This window comes from Cnephaeus nilssonii (genome assembly GCF_951640355.1).
Source record: "Cnephaeus nilssonii genome assembly, chromosome: 14".
NCBI lineage: Eukaryota > Metazoa > Chordata > Mammalia > Chiroptera > Vespertilionidae > Cnephaeus > Cnephaeus nilssonii.
The window spans coordinates 28,168,211-28,187,566 of record NC_137085.1 but is presented as its reverse complement, the minus strand read 5'-3'; the positions used below and the strand labels follow the sequence as shown (position 1 = coordinate 28,187,566).

Here is a 19,356-nt window from a genome sequence, read left to right as displayed (position 1 = left end):
TCTTTTTGGCTCACTCCTCCCTCCTTCAAGTCTCTCTGCTCAATTGTCATCTCATCCTTATGACCACCCTCCATACACCAGCGTATACACACATACTTCTGCCCCTGCTTCGTTCCCAATCTCCTTACCTAGCTTTGTTATCCTCCAGAGCACTTAACAAGCTGTTTCTTTTCCTTATTTATTCATTCTCTCTTCCCTCACTAGAATGTCACTCACGAGGGTATATTTTTGTCTTTCTTGTTCATTGCTGTGTCCCTAGCACCTAGAACAACTCCTGGCTCATGGCAGGCACACAATAAATACTCGTGGGACAAACGGATAAAAGTGGACATTTCATTCAAAGGGCAACAAACAAGGCACAAAGGAGACAGCCAATCCTTGGTGACCTCCTGCTGGGAAAGAGTGGCCACTCCCTCCCTGGTGGCATCTGAGTCTCTCCTTCTGTGCCTGGTCGGGGGCTCCGGGACAGAATTTCCTAGGGAGCCGCCAGGCTTTGCCCACTACTGAGGTCTTAGTGCCTAACATGGAGTCAGAAGCCAGTAAGTGAATGAACGACTCCCCAGGGGAGAGACGTCGCCTTGGAAGTATTTAAATGACAAAGATGGTGGCACACAGAGAGTGCCAGCTCTGGCTCTGCCACTTGCCAGCTGTGTGGTCTTACTCAGCTCAGCTCATCTGTGCAATGACATCAATAAATCCTGCCAAACCTGCGGCACTGGGTCAGAGCAAGCAAGCGGGTGGAGCCCACATGAGATAGCACTGTCTGCACAGCAAGCGTCTCGTGTCAGCCCGTGAGGACGGGGAGTAAGGACAGGGAAAGAGGAAACCATTTGCTCAATTAAAAAGAACAAGGTGAGTACAGAGAGGGCCACCTGGCTAAGCTCGGTTCAAGCATTCATTCATCTTTTGCTGGTGCTCTGACGCCAAGCCTAGCTCCATAAGAGAACCCCGTCTCAGCCCTCAGGGGTGCCTGCTCTCTGTCAGGGTGACAGACAAGGCCTGGAGATGGAGTTATGGTTCAAGCTATGAAAAGCACCCTAAGTGAGCCCCCAAAGAGCAGGCCATGGGGGTCCAGAGACAGAGAGAGCCTATCTGGTGTTGGAGGTGAAAGGGCGGGCGGGGTCAGGAAAAGCTTCCTGGAGGAAGGAGGTGGTATTTGAGCCAGGACTTGGACTTGGCGGTGTTAGGAAGGCGGCAGAGGGTCTCCTAGACAGGGTATAAGTTGTGGATGGGGCTATACTCACTAACTGAGGTCCCTGGGAGCTTGGCACTCACGGACTAGGGTCAGATAGCTTTCACAGCCCCAGATACAAGTCTGGTCGCGCGCCTCTGTCTGTCCAGCACCAGGTCTTGCAGACAATAGGTACACAGTGTATGCAGACTTTGCTTTTAACAGAGTTACAGAACTTCCCAAAGGCAGGGACCCCAGAGAGAAACTCATTTGTTCTCATGGATCTCAACAAGGGTAGTCAGATCAGAGCCGATTTTAGAAACCTGTAAGGTATTGTTTTTGGGAAAGGGCTATGGCCTTTTGTGGGTGGAGTCAGGGGTACTACCCACCCCCATCCTGGGAGCACAGTGAGGGGTCACCCTGGATCCCACACATCCTTGGAATGCCCATCATACATTCAGGTTGGTGAAACCTCTCTTTACAAATAGAGAGTTTGAGCCATGAACCTAACTCGTACACACAAACTCTGTGTTTTAATTTACACTGTCTTTCCCAAGAATACAGTTTCACATAAACTGAGGGAAGATTATTATGCTTTGCTTTGGTTGGAATTTTATCAAGACATGTTCACAATTTCAGAAAATCAGTCTGCTGATGGCAACACCACCAGAGGTATTTGTATTGCCAAAAAACACAGCTGTCCACATTTGTAGCTGCTGCATTCATGGCAATCGTGCGCATAAGTGCAAGCAACAGACTATTTTGTTATATCTTCTGGTGTAGTCACGCCTGAGCCTTTACATAATGAAATACATCATTTTATTATAATTTTACTTCTCTTTCCCCTTTTTGTTACAATTGGGGCATCGTATTGACTCTTTAAATTATGTCTGTGGGCAGGTTATATTTTCTCTAAATTCCACTTTAGGATAGCAAATGAAGCACCGCGAAGGATTTGTCTTAGACAGGAGACATTCCATCGACAGAATTACAATCACCGTGTATGATTTCCAAAGCCCCTTCGGTTTTGCCAGTTAGGACCATCCCATGGGCCAGACTATCTTCCTAATCTGCCTTCCAGAAAAAGAGTATTGCCCTGCAGAGAGAGTTCCCCAGGCCCATTTTGAGAGGCAGGAAGACGAGTGCCAAAAACGACTCTCCAATAAATGTGCTTCCTTAAGCCATGAATAGTGAGAGCTTGTCCTACAGGACAGCACCCGGATTCCCCCGCCCCTTTACAGAAACCTATTTCCCAAAGACAACAATCCAGCGAGGACTGAACCAGGAAGGAACCCACATTCCACAGAAGCTTCTCCTTCCTGCCTTTTCTCAGATGACAGAATCAAGGTCAAGAGCAAAAGACCAGGGAAGAACCCTTGGAAAATGGGTGCTCCTGCTGCCCTGCGAACATACAGAATGAGCGTTGGAGCTCATAGAGCAAGGGGGGTGAGACTAAGACTGGGGTGAGGCAGAAGAGCCGGAAAGGGGGCCATGGGGGTCTCCATGCCACCTCTGCCGCTAGCAGAGTCTAGACATACCTCACTTGGTTGTGCTTTGCTTTCATTGTGTTTCAATGCAATGACAGACGGAAAAGCCCTCAGCAAGCCCTTACTAAGCCTTTGCCGACTCAAGAAATGCCGGCCATTGGTGAGCACGCAGTAGGCGCCTGACGGCCATTAGTGAACACACAGTAGGCGCCTGACACACACTTATCACATGCGTTGCATTGTCATCTCTCAGTGGTGGGTAGATTCCCTGAGGGCAGGCCCTGTTATATCAGAGTACCTGACATGGTTGGTTCTCAGTCAATATTTGTTGAATGAATGAATGAATGAATGAGAGCAAGCTTGAAAACAGAACTGAGAAGGGAAAAGGATCTCTGGTGTCTGTAACCAGAAGGAAAGCACGAGACTGCCAAGAAGAAAAAAAGTCCACTCCCTTACCCACTCCTTCCACATCTGTGCCCGTTGTCAGGCTCCGTGCTGGGCGCAGAGGGAGTCACTGGGATGAGTCAGAGCAGCCCCTGCCTTTGGAACTCAAGGTCCGAGGAAGGAAAGCAGGAGGTAGCCATGTGGCTGACAGCATTGTCGGGGGGGGGGGGGGGGGGGGGAGCAAGGAGGACTTCCTATGGGAGGTGCCTTGCCAAAAAGCATGGGGACACAGGCAGGGGACAGAGATGGAAGGTCAGAGGGCACAGAGATATTGCCAGCACATTCGGGGGTGGGCTGAAATGCAGCCCTGAATTTGTCCAGCCGTGGCACGCCAAGCAGGGGGGATGCTTTTGTGCCTTTTTCTACTTTCCACGGGTGCAAGAGACAGGAAGTTGATGTCAGGGCAGCACTCAGCAAGGCCAGATGCTCCCTAACCCCTACCAGGCCTGGGGGCAGAGGGAAGAAGAGTCTGCAGGGACACCCACGAGGACTGGCCAGTCCAACAAGCAAGCAGGGAGTGGATGAACCCCCGTCCCAATTCCGCACTGTGGTCCAAGGGGAGAACGGTATCAGCCAGCACCTCAGTCCACGACGGCCTGGCCACCGCCTCTCCCCCGAAGGCTGGGGGCGCAGAGCGTCCCTTGGGTTCCTGATCCTGGTGGGCCGGCTCCCCGCCGCCAGCGCCCTCGCCTCGGTGCGCATCATCTGCTCGGCTGCCCAGCTCCCGGCTGCCGCCGCGCGCTCCCCGGGGCCCGGAAAGCTGGCATCCGTTGTTACCATAACAAACTCAATTGTTCTCAGCAGGGCCCCGGCAAATAAAGTCATTCATTACGGGCTTCTCCGGGCCGCCGTGGGCTGCGCGGCAATCAGCGGGCCGCTGGCTGCCCCCTCGCGGGCCGAGACACGCGCCCGGGCCATTACCTGCCGGCGCCGCGGCCGCCACGCTGTGCCCCGCGGCCCAGCCAGCCGCGCCGGCGGGGGGAGCGCCGGCCTGCGATTAGTTTTATCTCGGAACGTCAATTGACTTTTACTGATTGGCTTCCTGCCGCCAAATGTCAATTAAATTGCAAATGCTTGGCGGACGCCGGGCGGGGGGGCCGCCTCCTTCCCGAGGGCGCCGCGCGCTCCCTTCCTTTTGCGCCCTGTTCTGACGCGGTCGCATTTATTTCTCCTTCCACATCGCGCAGGAAAATCTTGGTACCCTTCTGGAAGGCGCTTGCCCTCCCTTCCGGGCCAAGGGGGCGTCTGGGGGAGCAGAGCCGAAGAGGAGGGTCTGGCCCCTTGGAGGGGCTTTGCCCGCAAGGCAGTAGGGTGAAATCCCTGGAAATTCCTCCCAGACCTTGGGGCATAGGAGTCCTGGTGCGACCTTGAGCAACTCCCTCTCCTCCCTGCTCAGGTCTGGCTTTCTTCACGGGCCCTGGGGGCTTGAAGGGGATGGCGGGTGGGGTCCTGTGTCTGGGTGTGTGGAGGGAACAAGATCTGGCGCAATCACTAACATTCACCTGGCCCTGGCGCTGTCTCCAGTCATTTATGGGCATGGTCTGGCCTGCTGGACAACCCTCTCAACCAGATATTGCTTTCCTTCTTTTACAGGCAAGGGAATGAACGGAAGCACAGGTTGGGGAAATTGCCTCAGATCCCCCAGGCAAGAAGTGGATTTCAGGCTGGGTAACTAGACTTCGGAAGCCTGTGGCTTAATTATTGTGCCCTGTACTCACAGGGAGAGGGAGTGTGAAGAAATAAGAAAGGGAAAGGGACAAGGCACTAACCTAGACCCAGGCACCTGCCACTGCCGAGAACTGTTTTACATTCATTAGGAAAGTCTCATAGTAATTGTATGATCTAAGGGTTATGTCCCCATTTTGCAGATGGGAGAACTGACCCTTGGCGAAGTTAAGATTCCAAGGTCACAGAGCAGGCACGTGAAAGGAACTACAAGGACGCCTCCATGGAGCTTTACCGTTTCCAAAGCACTTTCTCAGGCATTGCTCCTCACTGAATTTGTACAAGACTTTGAGGAAGGCTTTCTGCTTTCTTTTGCCAATAAGAAATCAAGGCCCAGAATGTACTGCCCAAGAACACCAGCGTGGGGGTGCAAAGCCATCACTCAAAACCAGGGTCCTGTGACTCCAAGTCCAGTGCTCTAAGCCCTACATCCAAGGTCTTGAGACAAGTATGACTCAGTCATAGGCTCTGCTCTTGCCCCCTCCCCATTCTATGGAGAACTAAGAGGGACACAAGTCATAACTGGAGTCAGGCTGAAAAATGCTTAGGGTCATGGGAAGAGGGGAGAAAGGGGACTCCTGGAAAAGAAGGCATTTCTGGAGGGACCATCCATACATCAGGCCCCCAAAGAGATTTTGTTGCTTTTCCTCCACTGTCTCCCATAAACCTTCCCCTTGGCTGCTTCTGTCTGTCTCCTTAAGGCTATGGGAGAGAGGTGTGCAGGTTCTTAACTGATAAAATGTACTAGCATTTAAAAGATACAAACCTGCCTGATCCTTCTTTTCAGAAAAGAGATGTTAGCAGAACAAAAGTACCATTCAAAAGTGCTGGATGGCATTTGTGTCTCAGACAGAAAGGAAATGAAGAGAGAGAAGATGGAGGAGGAGGGAGGGGGAACAGCAGGGAGCAGGGAGGAGGGAGGAAGGGGGAGGGAGGATCAGGAGCTGGAAGGGTTGCCTGGGCTCATTGCATCCCCATCAAGGACCCAGAGGGCAGAACCTGACTGATCACACAGCAAGACGGTGACTGAACTGGGACCAGGAACCCAGGCCTCGCCACTCCATGTCCAGCTCGTCCTGCCTCTGCAAGCTGCCCTCGTCTATAACTAAATTATTAGCTTATGAAACATGGAGCTAAACTTCTGCTAGTCTAAATTCTGGTGGGTACATTCAGACTGTAGCCTGAATAATCTTCTCACTAGGCATAGCAGTACAAATAAAATTATCACTAAAAAACAGAGAAAGAGAAATTAGAAAGTTCTTAACAAGGCTGCCGTGAGGAATCCAGACTCAGGGTAAAATCTCTGCTGTGCTGGTAGCAATAATAGCAGCTGGTATTTTTACAACTTGCCATGTGCCAGTCCTAATCAAAATATTTTAGGGCCTTGGCAGGTTTGCTCAGTGGTTACAGCGCCAGCCCTCAGACCGAAGGAATAGTAAGAGTATTCACCAAATACAGTGGTGGTGAGTATTAAATGGGTAATAATTAAAAATGTATATAGTAAACACTCATTTAGTTATAGCCATGATAGTTATCGTTTCTGTTTGGGGCCATGATCTATGTACACCTGGAACACACACTCAGGCAAGGCAGGCAGAACAAGGGCCACAGGCCCCAGCATGCATGTCTGTGTGTGTGTGTGTGTGTGTGTGTGTGTGTGTGTGTGTGTGTGTGAATTTAGACCATGGGAGGGCTCCCTCTCCCTCTAGAATGGTTGTCATGAAATCCTTTCAACGAGGCCAGATGCAGCCAGAGAATAGACTCTGAGGTCAGGCAGGAGGGGGAGAATTTATATATATATTGATTTTTTACAGAGAGGAAGGGAGAGGGATAGAGAGCTAGAAATATCGATGAGAGAGAAACATCGATCAGCTGCCTCCTGCACACCTCCTACTGGGGATGTGCCTGCAACCAAGGTACATGCCCTTGACCGGAATCGAACCTGGGACCCTTCAGTCCGCAGGCCGACGCTCTATCCATTGAGCCAAACCAGCTAGGGTCGGGGGGAGGGGAGTGAGAATTTTTTAAAATATATTTTTATTGCTTCCAGAGAGGAAAAGAGAGGGAGAGAGAGATAGAAACATCAATGATGAGAGAGAATCATTGATTGGCTGCCTTCTGCACACCCCACACTGGGGATCGAGCCCACACCCAGGCATGTGCCCTGATCGGAAATTGAACCGTGACCTCCTGGTCCATAGGTCAATGCTCAACCCCTGGGCCACACTGCCAGGCAGAGGAGGATATCTGATGTGCAAGGCTCTGGGTTTGACTCAGCCATCTGCACCCACCAGATGGCCTCCAGAGTCCTATTCTGTACATATTTGCTACCATGAACCAGGCCCTGTGCTGGGCACCAGGGGACAATGGTGACCGCTACAGACACTGTTCTGGCCCCTGTGGGGCTCACAGTCTCACGAGGAAGAGAGACAAGTAACAAATGCGATACCTTTGCCAACAGGTAGGTTGTGTGTGCTGCAGACCGGGCCAGGGGAGCTAACGGTAGAGCGTCAAGGAAGCCTCCACCTAGGAAGTGATGTTTCAGCTGGATCCTGCAGTTTGGGAAGGTCAGCTGGTAAAAATGGTGGGGTGGGGAGGGCAATTTTTCAGGCAGTGGGAACAGCATCAGAATAAAAGGCACCCTTTATTGAGCGCGCATCAGGGGTCATCCTGGTCCCTTTACATGCATTACCTCATTCAGTCCACATAACAAACCAATCATAGGCACAGTTGGTACCCTGGTTTTACATATAGGGAAACTGAGGCTTGAGGAAGTCAAATAACTTGCCCAAAGTCACACGAGCAGACATTGGTGGAGTTAGCACCAGAACCCTAGGTGCCCGGCCCTACAACCCGGGCAAGTAACCCTTAGGCTGCAACAAAGAAAGAACAAGTGATATTCAAGGCACAGGAAGAGGTCTGGTGTGACTGGAGTGAGCACGAAAAGTGGAGGGTGGGGAGGGATGTGGCTTGTGGGATGGGCAGGGGTCTGACCGTAGACCTGCAGCCTTGGAGAAAAGTGTGGCTGGCTTCTGAGAACAACAGGCAGATCTGAATGCTGACAACCCTTCAAGCAAGTCACTGTCTAGAACTGTTTTTTCCACAAGTGCCACTGGGGCTGCTCTGTGGAAGGCGAACTGTTGGAGAAGTCAGGGGCATTGGAGGTGGGGACCCACTAGGAGGCCATAGCAATAGTCCAAATGAGAGGGGAGAGTGCTTGGCCAAGGCAGTGGTAGTGGGGATGGAGAAAAATGAACAGATTCCAAAGATATTTAGGGCAGAGATGCAGTGCTCTTAAGCAAGCACCTGCCATAAAGCCTTTTTTTGTGGCCACAGGCAGAGACACAAACTTTCTGAGCTGTGAGGATGGCAGAATGCCTGCTTCTGGCTAACTTAAATTCCAGGGGGAAATGATAAATAGCAACCCCTCCCTCTCCCACAGCACCAGAAAAGACTTCAACGCATTTCCCAACCTGCTGTTTTATACAAAAAGTCTGTAAGGGAGATGTTACTATAATCCCAACAGATGGGAAGTGAGCTGCCCAAGGTCACACAGCTGAGAGAGCAAGACCCTGAAAAGAACTCCAACCCCAGGGCTCTGTCAGCACACCACAAATGTCAGAGCCCAAAGACGCTTAAAGTCATCTGTTCAAATCTCCACACTTTAACGTGAGGAAAACAAGACAGAGAGGAGTGACTTACCCAAGGTCACACAGCAAGTAAAGGCTTAGAACAGAACCAAGGGCTTGACTCCCAGGACATCTGCACCTCGGAGGTGAGGAAGGACCGGATTGATCGCCAGTGTCGATGGTCCCGCCTCCCTCTACCTTGACTAAATGCTGGCGGAGATGTGACTCTGGCACGTGGTCAGCCTCTCTTGGCCCTGCCTTCCCCCCACCCCTACCGAGTTACAAGCATACCACAAATGGCCAGTACACTGCCCTCTTACCCCTCTTGTCCCTAACCCTGAATGGCAACTAAGCTGTCTTGGGTCAATGGTGCCACCTGGTGGCTGGTGCTGGGAATTGTCTGACCTCTTTGTCACTTCTCATCCTCCTTTGTAGTCTCTCGAACCTAGTCTAGCTTCTCTAGCCACGCCTTTCTCTCTGTTTCCTCTCGTAGCTCAGTTCATTTCACTACAAGCAAACCCCTTCTCACACATACCTTCTCTAGCACCTTTTATTCTCCCTCTCTCAATGCTTCTCAAATTTCCTTAAGACATTCTCTTTCTCTCCCTCACCTCCATTGTAGTCCATTAGACCCAGGAAGGACTAATGCAAATGGTAAACTTGTACCAATGAAAATGAAAACTGGACGTTTCAAAGTGAAATTACACAAACACACACACATACATGAGTGACCAACCACCGGCATTCCAGAAAAACCCAGAAACCCCTGTGGAATCAGAACAAAAATCTCTCCTTTCCCAACTGCCTTTCAGACCTGCTTTTCCTCAAATGCCAGGAGTTGAGATAAATACCAAACCCACTTCTTTCTTTCATTTTATTTTGTTTCATTCCTAATCAGTATCATTTGCTGATTTCCCCTGCCCCCCACCCCACCAAAACGAAGCCCAGGGTGGGGTCTCAGGGGTCTGCAGACCAATGCAGAGCTAAGCTGAGAAGGGGAGACATGGTTGGGTCCCAAACGCCCACTCCCCAGGCTCTGAGGGGGCACTAGGTGCTGCTATGGGCCCACGAAGGAAGTCCACTGGAGGGAGATCAAACCTCAGACCCTACAGATAAGCCACTGGAACTGAAAGGAACCGCAGCAGCTGTGCCTTTCTTGTGTAAGCGCAAGCTCAGGAGGGAGAGGGTTAGGAAGCACTGCAGCCCTAGCCGGGCAGCTCAGCTGGTTAGAGCATCATCCCAATACACCAAGGTTGTGGGTTCGATCCCTGGTCAGGGCACATGCAAGAATCAAGCAATGAATGCATAAATAAACAGAACAGCAAATCAATGTTTCTCTCTCCCTTCCTCTCTCTTTAAAATCAATAAAAATAAACAAAGAAACAAAAAAATGCCATTGTTTAACAGAAGAAGAGGAGGAGGGGAAAGAGGAGGAAGAGGAGGAGAAGGAGGGGGAGAAGGGGGAGGGGGAGAAATGAAGAAACACTGCATACCCCAATCTGCTAGAAGACAAGCCAGAGTGCTTTGTTACTCCCTCTCTTCCCCCCCCCCAACCCCCACCCCTACCCCAGCTCAGAGACCTGTCATGGCTCTTACTGCCTTCAGGAGCTAAGAACAGGACAAAATGATGATACCTCTTAAAAAACTAAAACCACTTAGCTTCTGTTCCTACCAGAGTTTGCAAGCAGCCTGAAGCAGAGATTCTCAAGGTCTAATCCAGGGACCCCTATGGGGGTCCCCAAGAGCCTTTTAAGGGGTCTGTGAGGTCAAAACTCTTTTCATTGTAACACCAAGATGATATTGGATTTCTTCACTCTCCCTCGCTCATAAGTACACAGTGGAGTTTCCCAGAGGCTCCAGGGTACGTGATGTCACAACACATCAGATGCAGGAGACATGAGAATCCAGCTGTCTTCTGTTAAGTCAGACACTAAAGAGATTTGCAAAATCATAAAGCAATACCACTCTTTTTTTGGTTTGGAAAATAGAGTTTTCTCTTATTTCAAAAATATTACTTATGTTTCTTGTTCATTACTGTTATTTTTAATAAGTTAATAAATAAAGGTTTTAATTTTGTCCATTTTAATTAACCCACATATACTAAAACGGTTCTTGCATGTTTTTTTAAAATCATTTTTAATAGTTTTAATGGGTCCCAATACAAAAAGTTTGAGAACCACTGACCTAAAATAGAGCCCAAGGACTTGACATGGGACGAGGAGAAGCTCAGAATCTTGGTACCAAAAAGAGCCTTAGGAGTTTATTAATCCTGCATTATAGATGAGAAGACTGAAGCCCAGAGAGAGGAAGGGGTTTCCCTACGGTCACCAGCAAGTCAGCCACAGAGTCAGGGTGGAACCCAGAGCCCCTGGCGCCCCCTCCCAGGCTCCTTCCCCTGCCTCACAAGTCTCTAGTAACTTGGGAGCGCTGCAGACTCCCTGAGCCACAGACTCTGCGGCCAGCCAAGGGCTAAACCATATTCCAAAGCCAGAGAGAAAGGACTGGAGGACCCTCTGCCTCACAAGGCAGCAGGGCATACGGGGTGTGAAGAAAGCCCCTCCATTCCAAGGGCTGGCTCACTGCGAGGAGACTCTGTCCCCTCTGGGCCCAGAACTGACTCTCTGAGCTGAGATCCTCACATTGTGCCCCCGGCCCTTCACATCCCCCGGGGCTCTCCAGACACCAGAGCGCAGTCCCATGGGAAAAGGAGTTTGTGGGGGGAGGGGAGGAGGGGCCCTCGGCAAAGCAGGTGGGCAAAGAGGTGGGGGTTGGGGTGGAGAGGGTGTTCAGTGGCTTAGGCTCTCATGCAGGCTCCCGCTCAGTGAATCAAAGTGAAACTCAGAGACCCAGGGGCTGGGAGGAACCGAAACCTGACCCACCACCCAAGGGACAGGCCCTTGGCACCAGGGAGAGGCCCAAGGAGCCCCTCGGATTGACCACCTGGCCTTGGGTCCCCTGCTTTACCAAGGAAGCCTCTGAAGCCTGTCTGCCTGGGGCTCAGCTGCAGGACCAGTGACTGCAAGGCTGGCAGGAGTGGCCAGCCGGGCATGGAGATGGAAAGCCGGTCCCTATCATCTCTGTCACTAACTCCCCCTGCCCTCCCTGGGCAAGCCTGCGCCCACTGTGCCTGGACTAGTCTGGAGGGTGTGGACTGAATGACCTCAAGCTCACTGTTCTTCTGGGCTATCAAGAGGGGTGCCTCCTTCTCCCTGCCCTACTGCCTCTCCTACTCCACCCACCTCTGGCCTGAGAGCTGGACTGCCCTCTTCCCTGCACACACACACACACACACACACACACACACACACACACACACACACGGCTTCATCAGGTCAGGGCCCTGCCTCCATTAGCTTCAGCTGCCACAGGCTGGACTCGATGAAACAGGTTCTGCATCCACGCTAAGACTCAGAAACTCAACGGCGTCTGGTAGAGCAAACAGAGCACCAACGCTGTGAGCAGGGTGAGCAGGGAGCACAGCCCAGCGGCCCCAGCCGATTGTGGCCACGTAAGGAAGCCCACCAAGCGTTGCTAGATCTGAAGGGCTTTTTCCCAAGAAAAGCCAGACATCCCTACATGAAATCTTCTGGTTTTCAAATGCTGGTGACTAACTCAAGTCACTCTAAATACAGGGCAAGCCAAGGAAAGCATGACTGCCAGGCTGCAATTGCCACCCGGGTTCTAAGTGATGCCCTCCCGGCAAGCAGCTTGGTCCTGGTCCTTGCACCTGCATACAGGTCCATGGACCTGCACGGCCAGCCTGGGGGCACATCCAGGGGACACCTAATGGAGGACCAAGGGGTGAGTGGGAGGTGCCCAGAGACAGGAAAGCTCAGAGACTGCACAGGGACAGGAAGTACACGGGCTGAGGAGGAGGAATGGGAGGGAGGCCGGGGTGGGAAGGTCAGGACTCTTTGTCAAGAGTTGAAGTTAACCCTGGGGGATTAGTGGGTCAGCTGCCACCCTCCCCCCAGGGTCTGGTCAGAGTGGGGCCAGGCTAAGGGTCCCTGGTAGCTTTCAGCAAGGGACACAAGATGGACTTAGGAGAATGGAAGAAACGAGGGGAGAGAAAAAAGTGAGATCTGTCACATCAAATGCAGCAGGAGACCAAGGATGTTCTGAAGAGTCCATTGTCTCCCTCTGGTTTTTCTGGGTTTTTACTATGTGACCTGGTTACTACCCCTTTCTCTTCACCAAGCCTGTTTTCCCACCTGGATAATGAATGACTGGGTGACATGTCCTGGATGCTCTCCAAGACCCTTCTGGCTCTGACAGGGGAGTCGAGGGGTCCAAACTGGTGACCTCAACTCCCAGATGCTCAGCCCTCCCAGGCCAGGTGCCCTGCCTTCTGCCCTCCGTCCTGGAGGCCTCCCCTGCCCTGTGTACCCAGGGCCTTCTTCATAGGAAACTGGGGCTTTATCCTTTAATTCTTCCATCAAGGGGGCTGGGAAACCAAGAAAGCCAGAGTGGCCCTTGGTTTTGCGGCTGACACCTGGGGGCACTGTTGTTCAGTCTTGATGCCCACAGCAGGAGACTGTTGCAAACAGGAAGTCGGGGGTGGGCAGATGAGCCAGTTTCAGCTGCCAAATAGAACTCTGGCTGGAGCCTGCTTGCCCTCAGCCTGGGACTAGCCTCCCAGCCTCCAGCCCCAGTCTCCTTCCGGGGGCATTTATTAAGTGCTTACCACCTACCAGCAGGCCCTGGGGCTAAACCCTTCCCGGGTGTGGCGTTATGTTATCCTCACAGGAACCCATAAAACTGGAGCCACCTCTGTTTTCCAAAGGACAAAAGGGAGGCTCAGGGAGATGAAGTAACATGCCAAAGGCTTCATCACAGGAAGTCCTCAGACCAGTTCATCCCTGGCCTGTGAGCCCGTGTCTTGTCCCAGTACGCCAGCGCCTTGCTTTGGGCTCTCCAGAAAGCAGAGGTCTGTGGGATCCTGCTGCCACGTGGGCTGCTCACAGTTCCTGACGCAGACTCGGGTGGCAGGAGGGAAAGACAAGTAGGCAGAGCCCCTTCCAGGCAGAGGGCAGTTAGGAAGCACGCGCTGCCCAGAACGCACCGCCCTCAGAAGTCACGGGGTCCCACCCAGAATGCCTGCCGCGGTTCTCCTGCCCCTGCGCACACCTCCAGTGGTGGGAGCTTCCCCACACCCCCTTCCCTCTGGGAAACCGAAAAGGGTCTCTGCACCAGCCTTCTGCCTTCTGCCCAGAGCCCAGAGCCGCAGACGAGGTCTGAGTGTCCAGCAGACAAAGAGCGCCCTAAGAGAGGAAGGCCGGGGCCTGCCCACGGTCAGGAGGGCCCTGGACCCTGACTGGTCTGTGAGCTTCGGAAACCCCTTCCCTCCCCACGACGGCTCCATGGAGGTCTGCAGGGCAGGGTTGAGGTGGGCTCCCAGCCTGGAAGAAAGGAGGTGGTCAGAGAGAGCAAGAGTAAATACAAAGAGAAAGAGATAGTGAGTGAGTGTGTGTGTGTGTGTGTGTGTGTGTGTGTGTGTGTGTGTGAGAGAGAGAGAGAGAGAGAGAGAGAGAGAGAGAGGGAGAGAGAGAGAGAGAGAGAGAACACTAGATCAGGAGACAGAAGCAGACACAGAGGAAGTCTCAACACACAGGACATAAACAGAGGCAGATAGCACTGGAGGAGGTGCACCCCCAAACAAAAGGCATGAGAAGACGACACGCCCACAAAGAGGGATGCACGGCCATGACAGGAGCCCCCGCTAAATGCCCCCAAACCTCCCCATGAGGGTCTCACAGGACTTGGCATCGCCTGTAAAGGACAGGCCACGCTGGGTGTTGGCTGCCCTTCCCGTGCCTCCTCAGGCAGAGGGCAGCCCAGGGCCCGGGAGGCGGGACATGCCACCTGCCACGCACCCTCCGCTGCCTAACAAGAAGCTCCCGGTCCCGGAGCCCGCACTGCCGCTGGATGGGCGGCTTTCTGAGCCAGTGAAAGGGATTCGCACTCCGCTGACCTCGGTGTGTCCGAGGCCTTTCAAACTCCGGGGAGATGAGGGGAGGGGAGGTCGAGGGGACCTGAATGGGGGCCCCGGAGACAGGCAGAAGGAGGCCCCACCAGAGATCAAAGGCCCAGGAAGAAACAGAGGGTCTGGGGCTGCCCTTTCACCCATGGCTGCTCTGCCAAGTCCAGCCCCACCACCTCCTGCTCTGGGCCTTCCGGGGAGGGAGGCCCCGCCTCAGGCTCTGTCCCCCTCGCCCAGCTGGATTCCTGAGGCCCACCCCACAGCCCTCTCCACCAAAGCTCTCAGTTCAGCCCAACTGAGAGACGGAAGCTGTCCTTGCACTGAGCCATTCTCTGCCTCCCTGTAGCTGCCTTTAACCCTCTACAGACATGTGGCTGGTCCGCTGCACCAAGGAGCATCTACGATGTGTCACACGCTTGTAGCCAAGCCATGTTGTCCAACGCAGCAGCCACCAGCTACAGGTGGCTATTGAGCATTTAACATGTGGCTAGTGCAACTGGGAAACTAAATTTCCAGTTTCATTGGATTTTGATTAATTTAAATTTAACAACAGAAGCAGTGGAAAATATTATTTTCTCAGTCAAGTGCCACTTCCTCTAAAGAGCGTTTCCAGATCCTTTTGGTCAAAATTGGCCCCTCCCCGCCTTGCTCTCCGGGTGTCATCTCCCCGCCTCTCCCCATCGCACATTACCTCACACACTGAAGGGGCTATGGGTTTGCCAGTCTTTTGCACCAGCCTGCGAGCTCTAGAGCGCAGGCCTTCTGTGACTGGACTCTATTACCATCCACCCATGCCCTGCGGCCTGGGCAGAGAGTGGCACCAGAAAATGCCCACAGGGAAACACCCAAGTCCACGTTGGAGATGCCTGCAAACCAGAGCTGAACAAGTGGCTCCACCTTGCGGAGCCCCAGGCACCTCCTCTGAGAAATGGGGGTGAGGACACTCAGTAGTCTTCCTCTGGCTCCCTAATGCCTCTTTTGCCCCATGGCCCTTCCCCCAGGCCGCTGGGGTCTCCTGAGAAAATGGGTGCCATGGTCTGCTGTCCCAGTGGGCCAGCCCTCCAGTGCACCTGGCAATTCCCCCGTGCTTCCCCCGTGGCTGGTTCTTACTTTCTCACCACACTCTGACCATGCCCTTCTGCTGGAAACTCCTCCTCACCCCCTCCCCAGGCTGCTCCACCCCCAAAGGGCCTCTCTGGAGGGTGGAGGGGCAGCAGGTGGCCAGACAATACCTGGGGCTGAGGCCTCAGTGGCTCTCCAGCTCCTCCTGACCCCCGAGCGCATGCCAACTTCAAGGAACTCCCTGGGCCTCAGTGTCCTCCCCTATAAAATGTGGCTGGCAAGCTCTGCTTCTTCAACTCTCCCTGAAATCAATGCAAGGTTCCAGGAGATGCAGAATGAACTGGGGAAAGAGCAGTGGGGAGCACTAGGCAGTACTCCTTCCAGACAGCTGGCTGATGTGAGCAAGGGCACTTCTGCCCCACCTCTCTGATCAACCATAAACACTTTGCCTGATGCAGGGCAGGGGTAGGGGGCCTGTTTGCCGGTCGGCTTTCCTATAAGCTTCCAAGACCATCATATCACTCTCCCTCAGTCCCCAGAGCACTGACTGAATCACCTCCCAAGTCTTCCTGGGCATCAGGGCTCAATCATAAATTTCAAGACTGGGAGGAGCTCAAAGATCATTCAATCCTGCACCCGATTCCTAATACTGTTTATTGTACAGCAGCCCAGTGAGTGGCCACCTACTTACATAATTCTAGTGACAAGGAACTCACTACCTCCCAAGGCAGCCCCTTCCTGCCCCAGACCATTCTCATATTGACAAAGTCCTTTTTTATTCTGAGCCGAAATCTCTGCATCTGCCACACGCTAGCCTTTGAGGCCACACAGCGAAGTCTCATTGCTCTTGCCTTCCACGACAGCCCTCCAAATTTGGGAGGAAACAATCCAGCTCATTCTTCTCTCTTCTTTGCGCCAAAACATCCCTAGAGCTTTGAGGAGTTCTCCAGATCCCCCTCCATCCAAGTTACACCCCTCTGGACATCCTAATTAGTCACTATCCCCATTAAAGGCCAACACCCCAAATGGTCCCAGTCCTTAGGAATGATGTGACCATCACAGAGCAGTCTACACTAACAACACCCAAATGCTGGCCATTCCTCACCCTTTAAAGCAGTTTTCAAGGCTGAACAGTGACCTCTGATCAGAGACTAGAATCCAGCACAACGCTCCACACACACAATAAGACAATCCCCCCCAAAATCAGGACCTGTCTGTCTGACGGTAAACATCAAACTAGATTTTTTTTTTTTCTTCCTCCAAAAATCTCTGCCTGGCTCCCTCCGCCTCTGAGGAAGCTGCACCCGGCTGGCCCATCCGCCGCGATCAAACACAGCCCAGCCCCAGCGTGGGCACACTGCTCCGAGTCCAGGTGACAATAGGAGAGAAGATGACACCTCCAACCCCATAAACCAACAGAGATGGTAGGCCCACTGCCTCCTGCAATAACAGGCACAGCCACCCACTGAGCTAAAGACGTGGGCTCTGAGCGACAGGAGCAGGAAAGAGGGGAGGCAGCTCCCCAAAGCCGTGACTCATCCCCAGGCACCACCACCCCCCCCCCCCCCGCAGCCCCCCACAGCAGCCACAGACTCCGCTCCTGTGGTGCCTGGAACGCGCAGACCACAGGCCAATCCACTGCCGGGCCGACTCAATTTTCTAGTTACAGATCTTAAGGACTTAGGCGTGTGCTCGCCGGAACATACATCCCTTACAGGGAGCTGCGAACGGGAATTGTGCCGAGGAACAGAATAATTGAATCAAGATTTCTGTCATGCTGCTCCCAGGTCCTAGACCAAGGCCCGTTTTTTTTGTTTGTTTGTTTTCTTTGTTTTTTTCCTTTCCTGACTAAGGTTTTACAGACTCCCAGAGGGTCGCTTTTCCTCTCAAACCCATTATGTCAGCGGTGCTGGCAGCCCATCCAGGGCAAAGGGGAGCCGGGTTAAGGTGGGCCAGTGTCCAGGACGGGGCAGCTCTAGAAGCCCAGCTGGCAGCACTGAGGGGCTGAGGAAAACCGGCGGGAAGACAGTCCTCTTTGTATCCCCAGGAGGCCCCTGCACGCCTTCCTCCCAGGCCCCCCAGGCCCCGGGCAGAGATGAGATGATCATTAACTTCCTCAGCCCCCACCATCACCACCCCTGGAGAGAGGTGTGCACAGCCCACCCCTGGCCCACCCCTGACCCCTGTGTGCCCCTCTCACTGCAGGACACCCAGCCCCTCCCTCTCCTCCAGGGCTCCCTCACCAAGGGGACACCGTGTTACGCTCAGACCCTCCACACCCTGCTTCACATGTGGACATGCAAGGTCTTCCTAGAGGCTCAAAGCTCAGCTCACAGGGCTCTGCCAAACACGCCTTTCTCCACTCAAGGGGTAAAGATGGGGGGAGGCCAGCGAGAAACCCACTGCCCCAGGCAGCTCCGCCTGCCCCTCCCCGTGTCTCCATGGCCAGGGAAGGGCCTGGGCCTGGGTGGGGGGACTCGGGAGCTCTGCAGGTAAGGGGGTGCTCAGCGGGCATCTGTGCTTCCACCTCGGGACTGAGTGCCCTGGAGCAGATCCCGCCGGGCCCATCCCAGACAGGGCTGTGCCCGCATCTCTTACCTTCATCTCTCTTGCGCTTGTTGGTGTCAGCGCTGGGGGACGTGATGCCCAGGATGCCGCTGATGGAGTACGAAGAGCCAGCGGAGTCCGTGCTCACCGAGGACACCTGCGTCACGGAGCCCGTGGACACTGCGCAGAGGGAGAGGGGCGGTCAGGCCCGGCAGGAGAGGGAGCCGAGGCAGAGGGCGGAAACAGAGGCACTCAACCTGCACGGGGGCCGGAGTGACTGCTGAGCAAGCGCGTGGAAGTGCAGGGACAGGGAAGAGGGTGTGAGCCGGGGCAGTGGCCACACCTGGGTGAGGAGGGCGCCCCTCGGGCCGTCAGCCCAGGTTCTCTGCTGCTGGGGAGGAGGACAGGGGAGGATGGGCAGGGAAGGGGACTGACAGGGTAGAGAGGAACAAGGGGCAGTGTAAGAAGGGCACCCGCTCAAATCCCAGCCTGTCCGAGGATACAGGAAGCAGGGAGATGGAGAAGAGAAAGAGGGGAGCTGGGGCCTACCACCAGCCAGTGCTAAAAAGGCCTAGAGCAGTGGTCGGCAAACTCATTAGTCAACAGAGCCAAATATCAACAGGACCACGATTGAAATTTCTTTTGAGAGCCAAATTTTTTAAACTTAAACTTCTTCTAACGCCACTTCTTCAAAATAGACTCGCCCAGGCCGTGGTATTTTGTGGAAGAGCCACACTCAAGGGGCCAAAGAGCCGCATGTGGCTTGCGAGCCGCAGTTTGCCGACCACGGACCTAGACTCACTCATTAGGCAGGTTCGCTCCCTGGCTACATACCCACCCATCCACGTGGACCAAATTCCTGCACCCTCGCACACATAGCCAACAAAATCCCAAACAGCAGACTGTCCCTTCTTTTTACAGTTCCTCGCTGTCTTTTTTCCTTCCAGTTTACATAGATTTTAATATGAATCACATAATACTGATATAGTAATATATGTAACATATAGTTACAGTGATATATATATCTCTAATAACAATAACTAACATTTTCTGATAAACTTACTCTTATGCCAGGCATTGAGGCATTATCTCATTTAATTCTGCAAACAATCTTTTTTTTTAAATATATTTTATTGATTTTTTTTACAGAGAGGAAGGGAGAGGGATAGAGAGTTAGAAACATCGATGAGAGAGAAACATCGATCAGCTGCCTCTTGCACACCCCCTCCTGGGGATGTGCCCGCAACCAAGGTACATGCCCTTGACCGGAATCGAACCTGGGACCCTTGAGTCCGCAGGCCGACGCTCTAT

The 19,356-nt window shown here is 53.2% G+C and overlaps 1 protein-coding gene across 8 annotated transcripts in view; it reads right to left on the bottom strand.

Moving 5' to 3' along the window:
• Positions 1-19,356, bottom strand: part of PAX5 (paired box 5) — a gene marked incomplete at both ends in the record, with an annotated part of 152,272 nt that overhangs the window by 103,130 nt on the left and 29,786 nt on the right. For 6 of the 8 annotated variants that reach the window (XM_079791276.1, XM_079791278.1, XM_079791279.1 and 3 more), the window contains one exon: positions 18,097-18,225. The exons of the other annotated variants lie outside the window; for them this stretch is intronic. In XM_079791276.1, the coding sequence (XP_079647402.1) occupies positions 18,097-18,225 (129 nt within the window). The remainder of the gene's footprint in view (positions 1-18,096; positions 18,226-19,356) is intronic. 8 annotated transcript variants of the gene reach the window in all.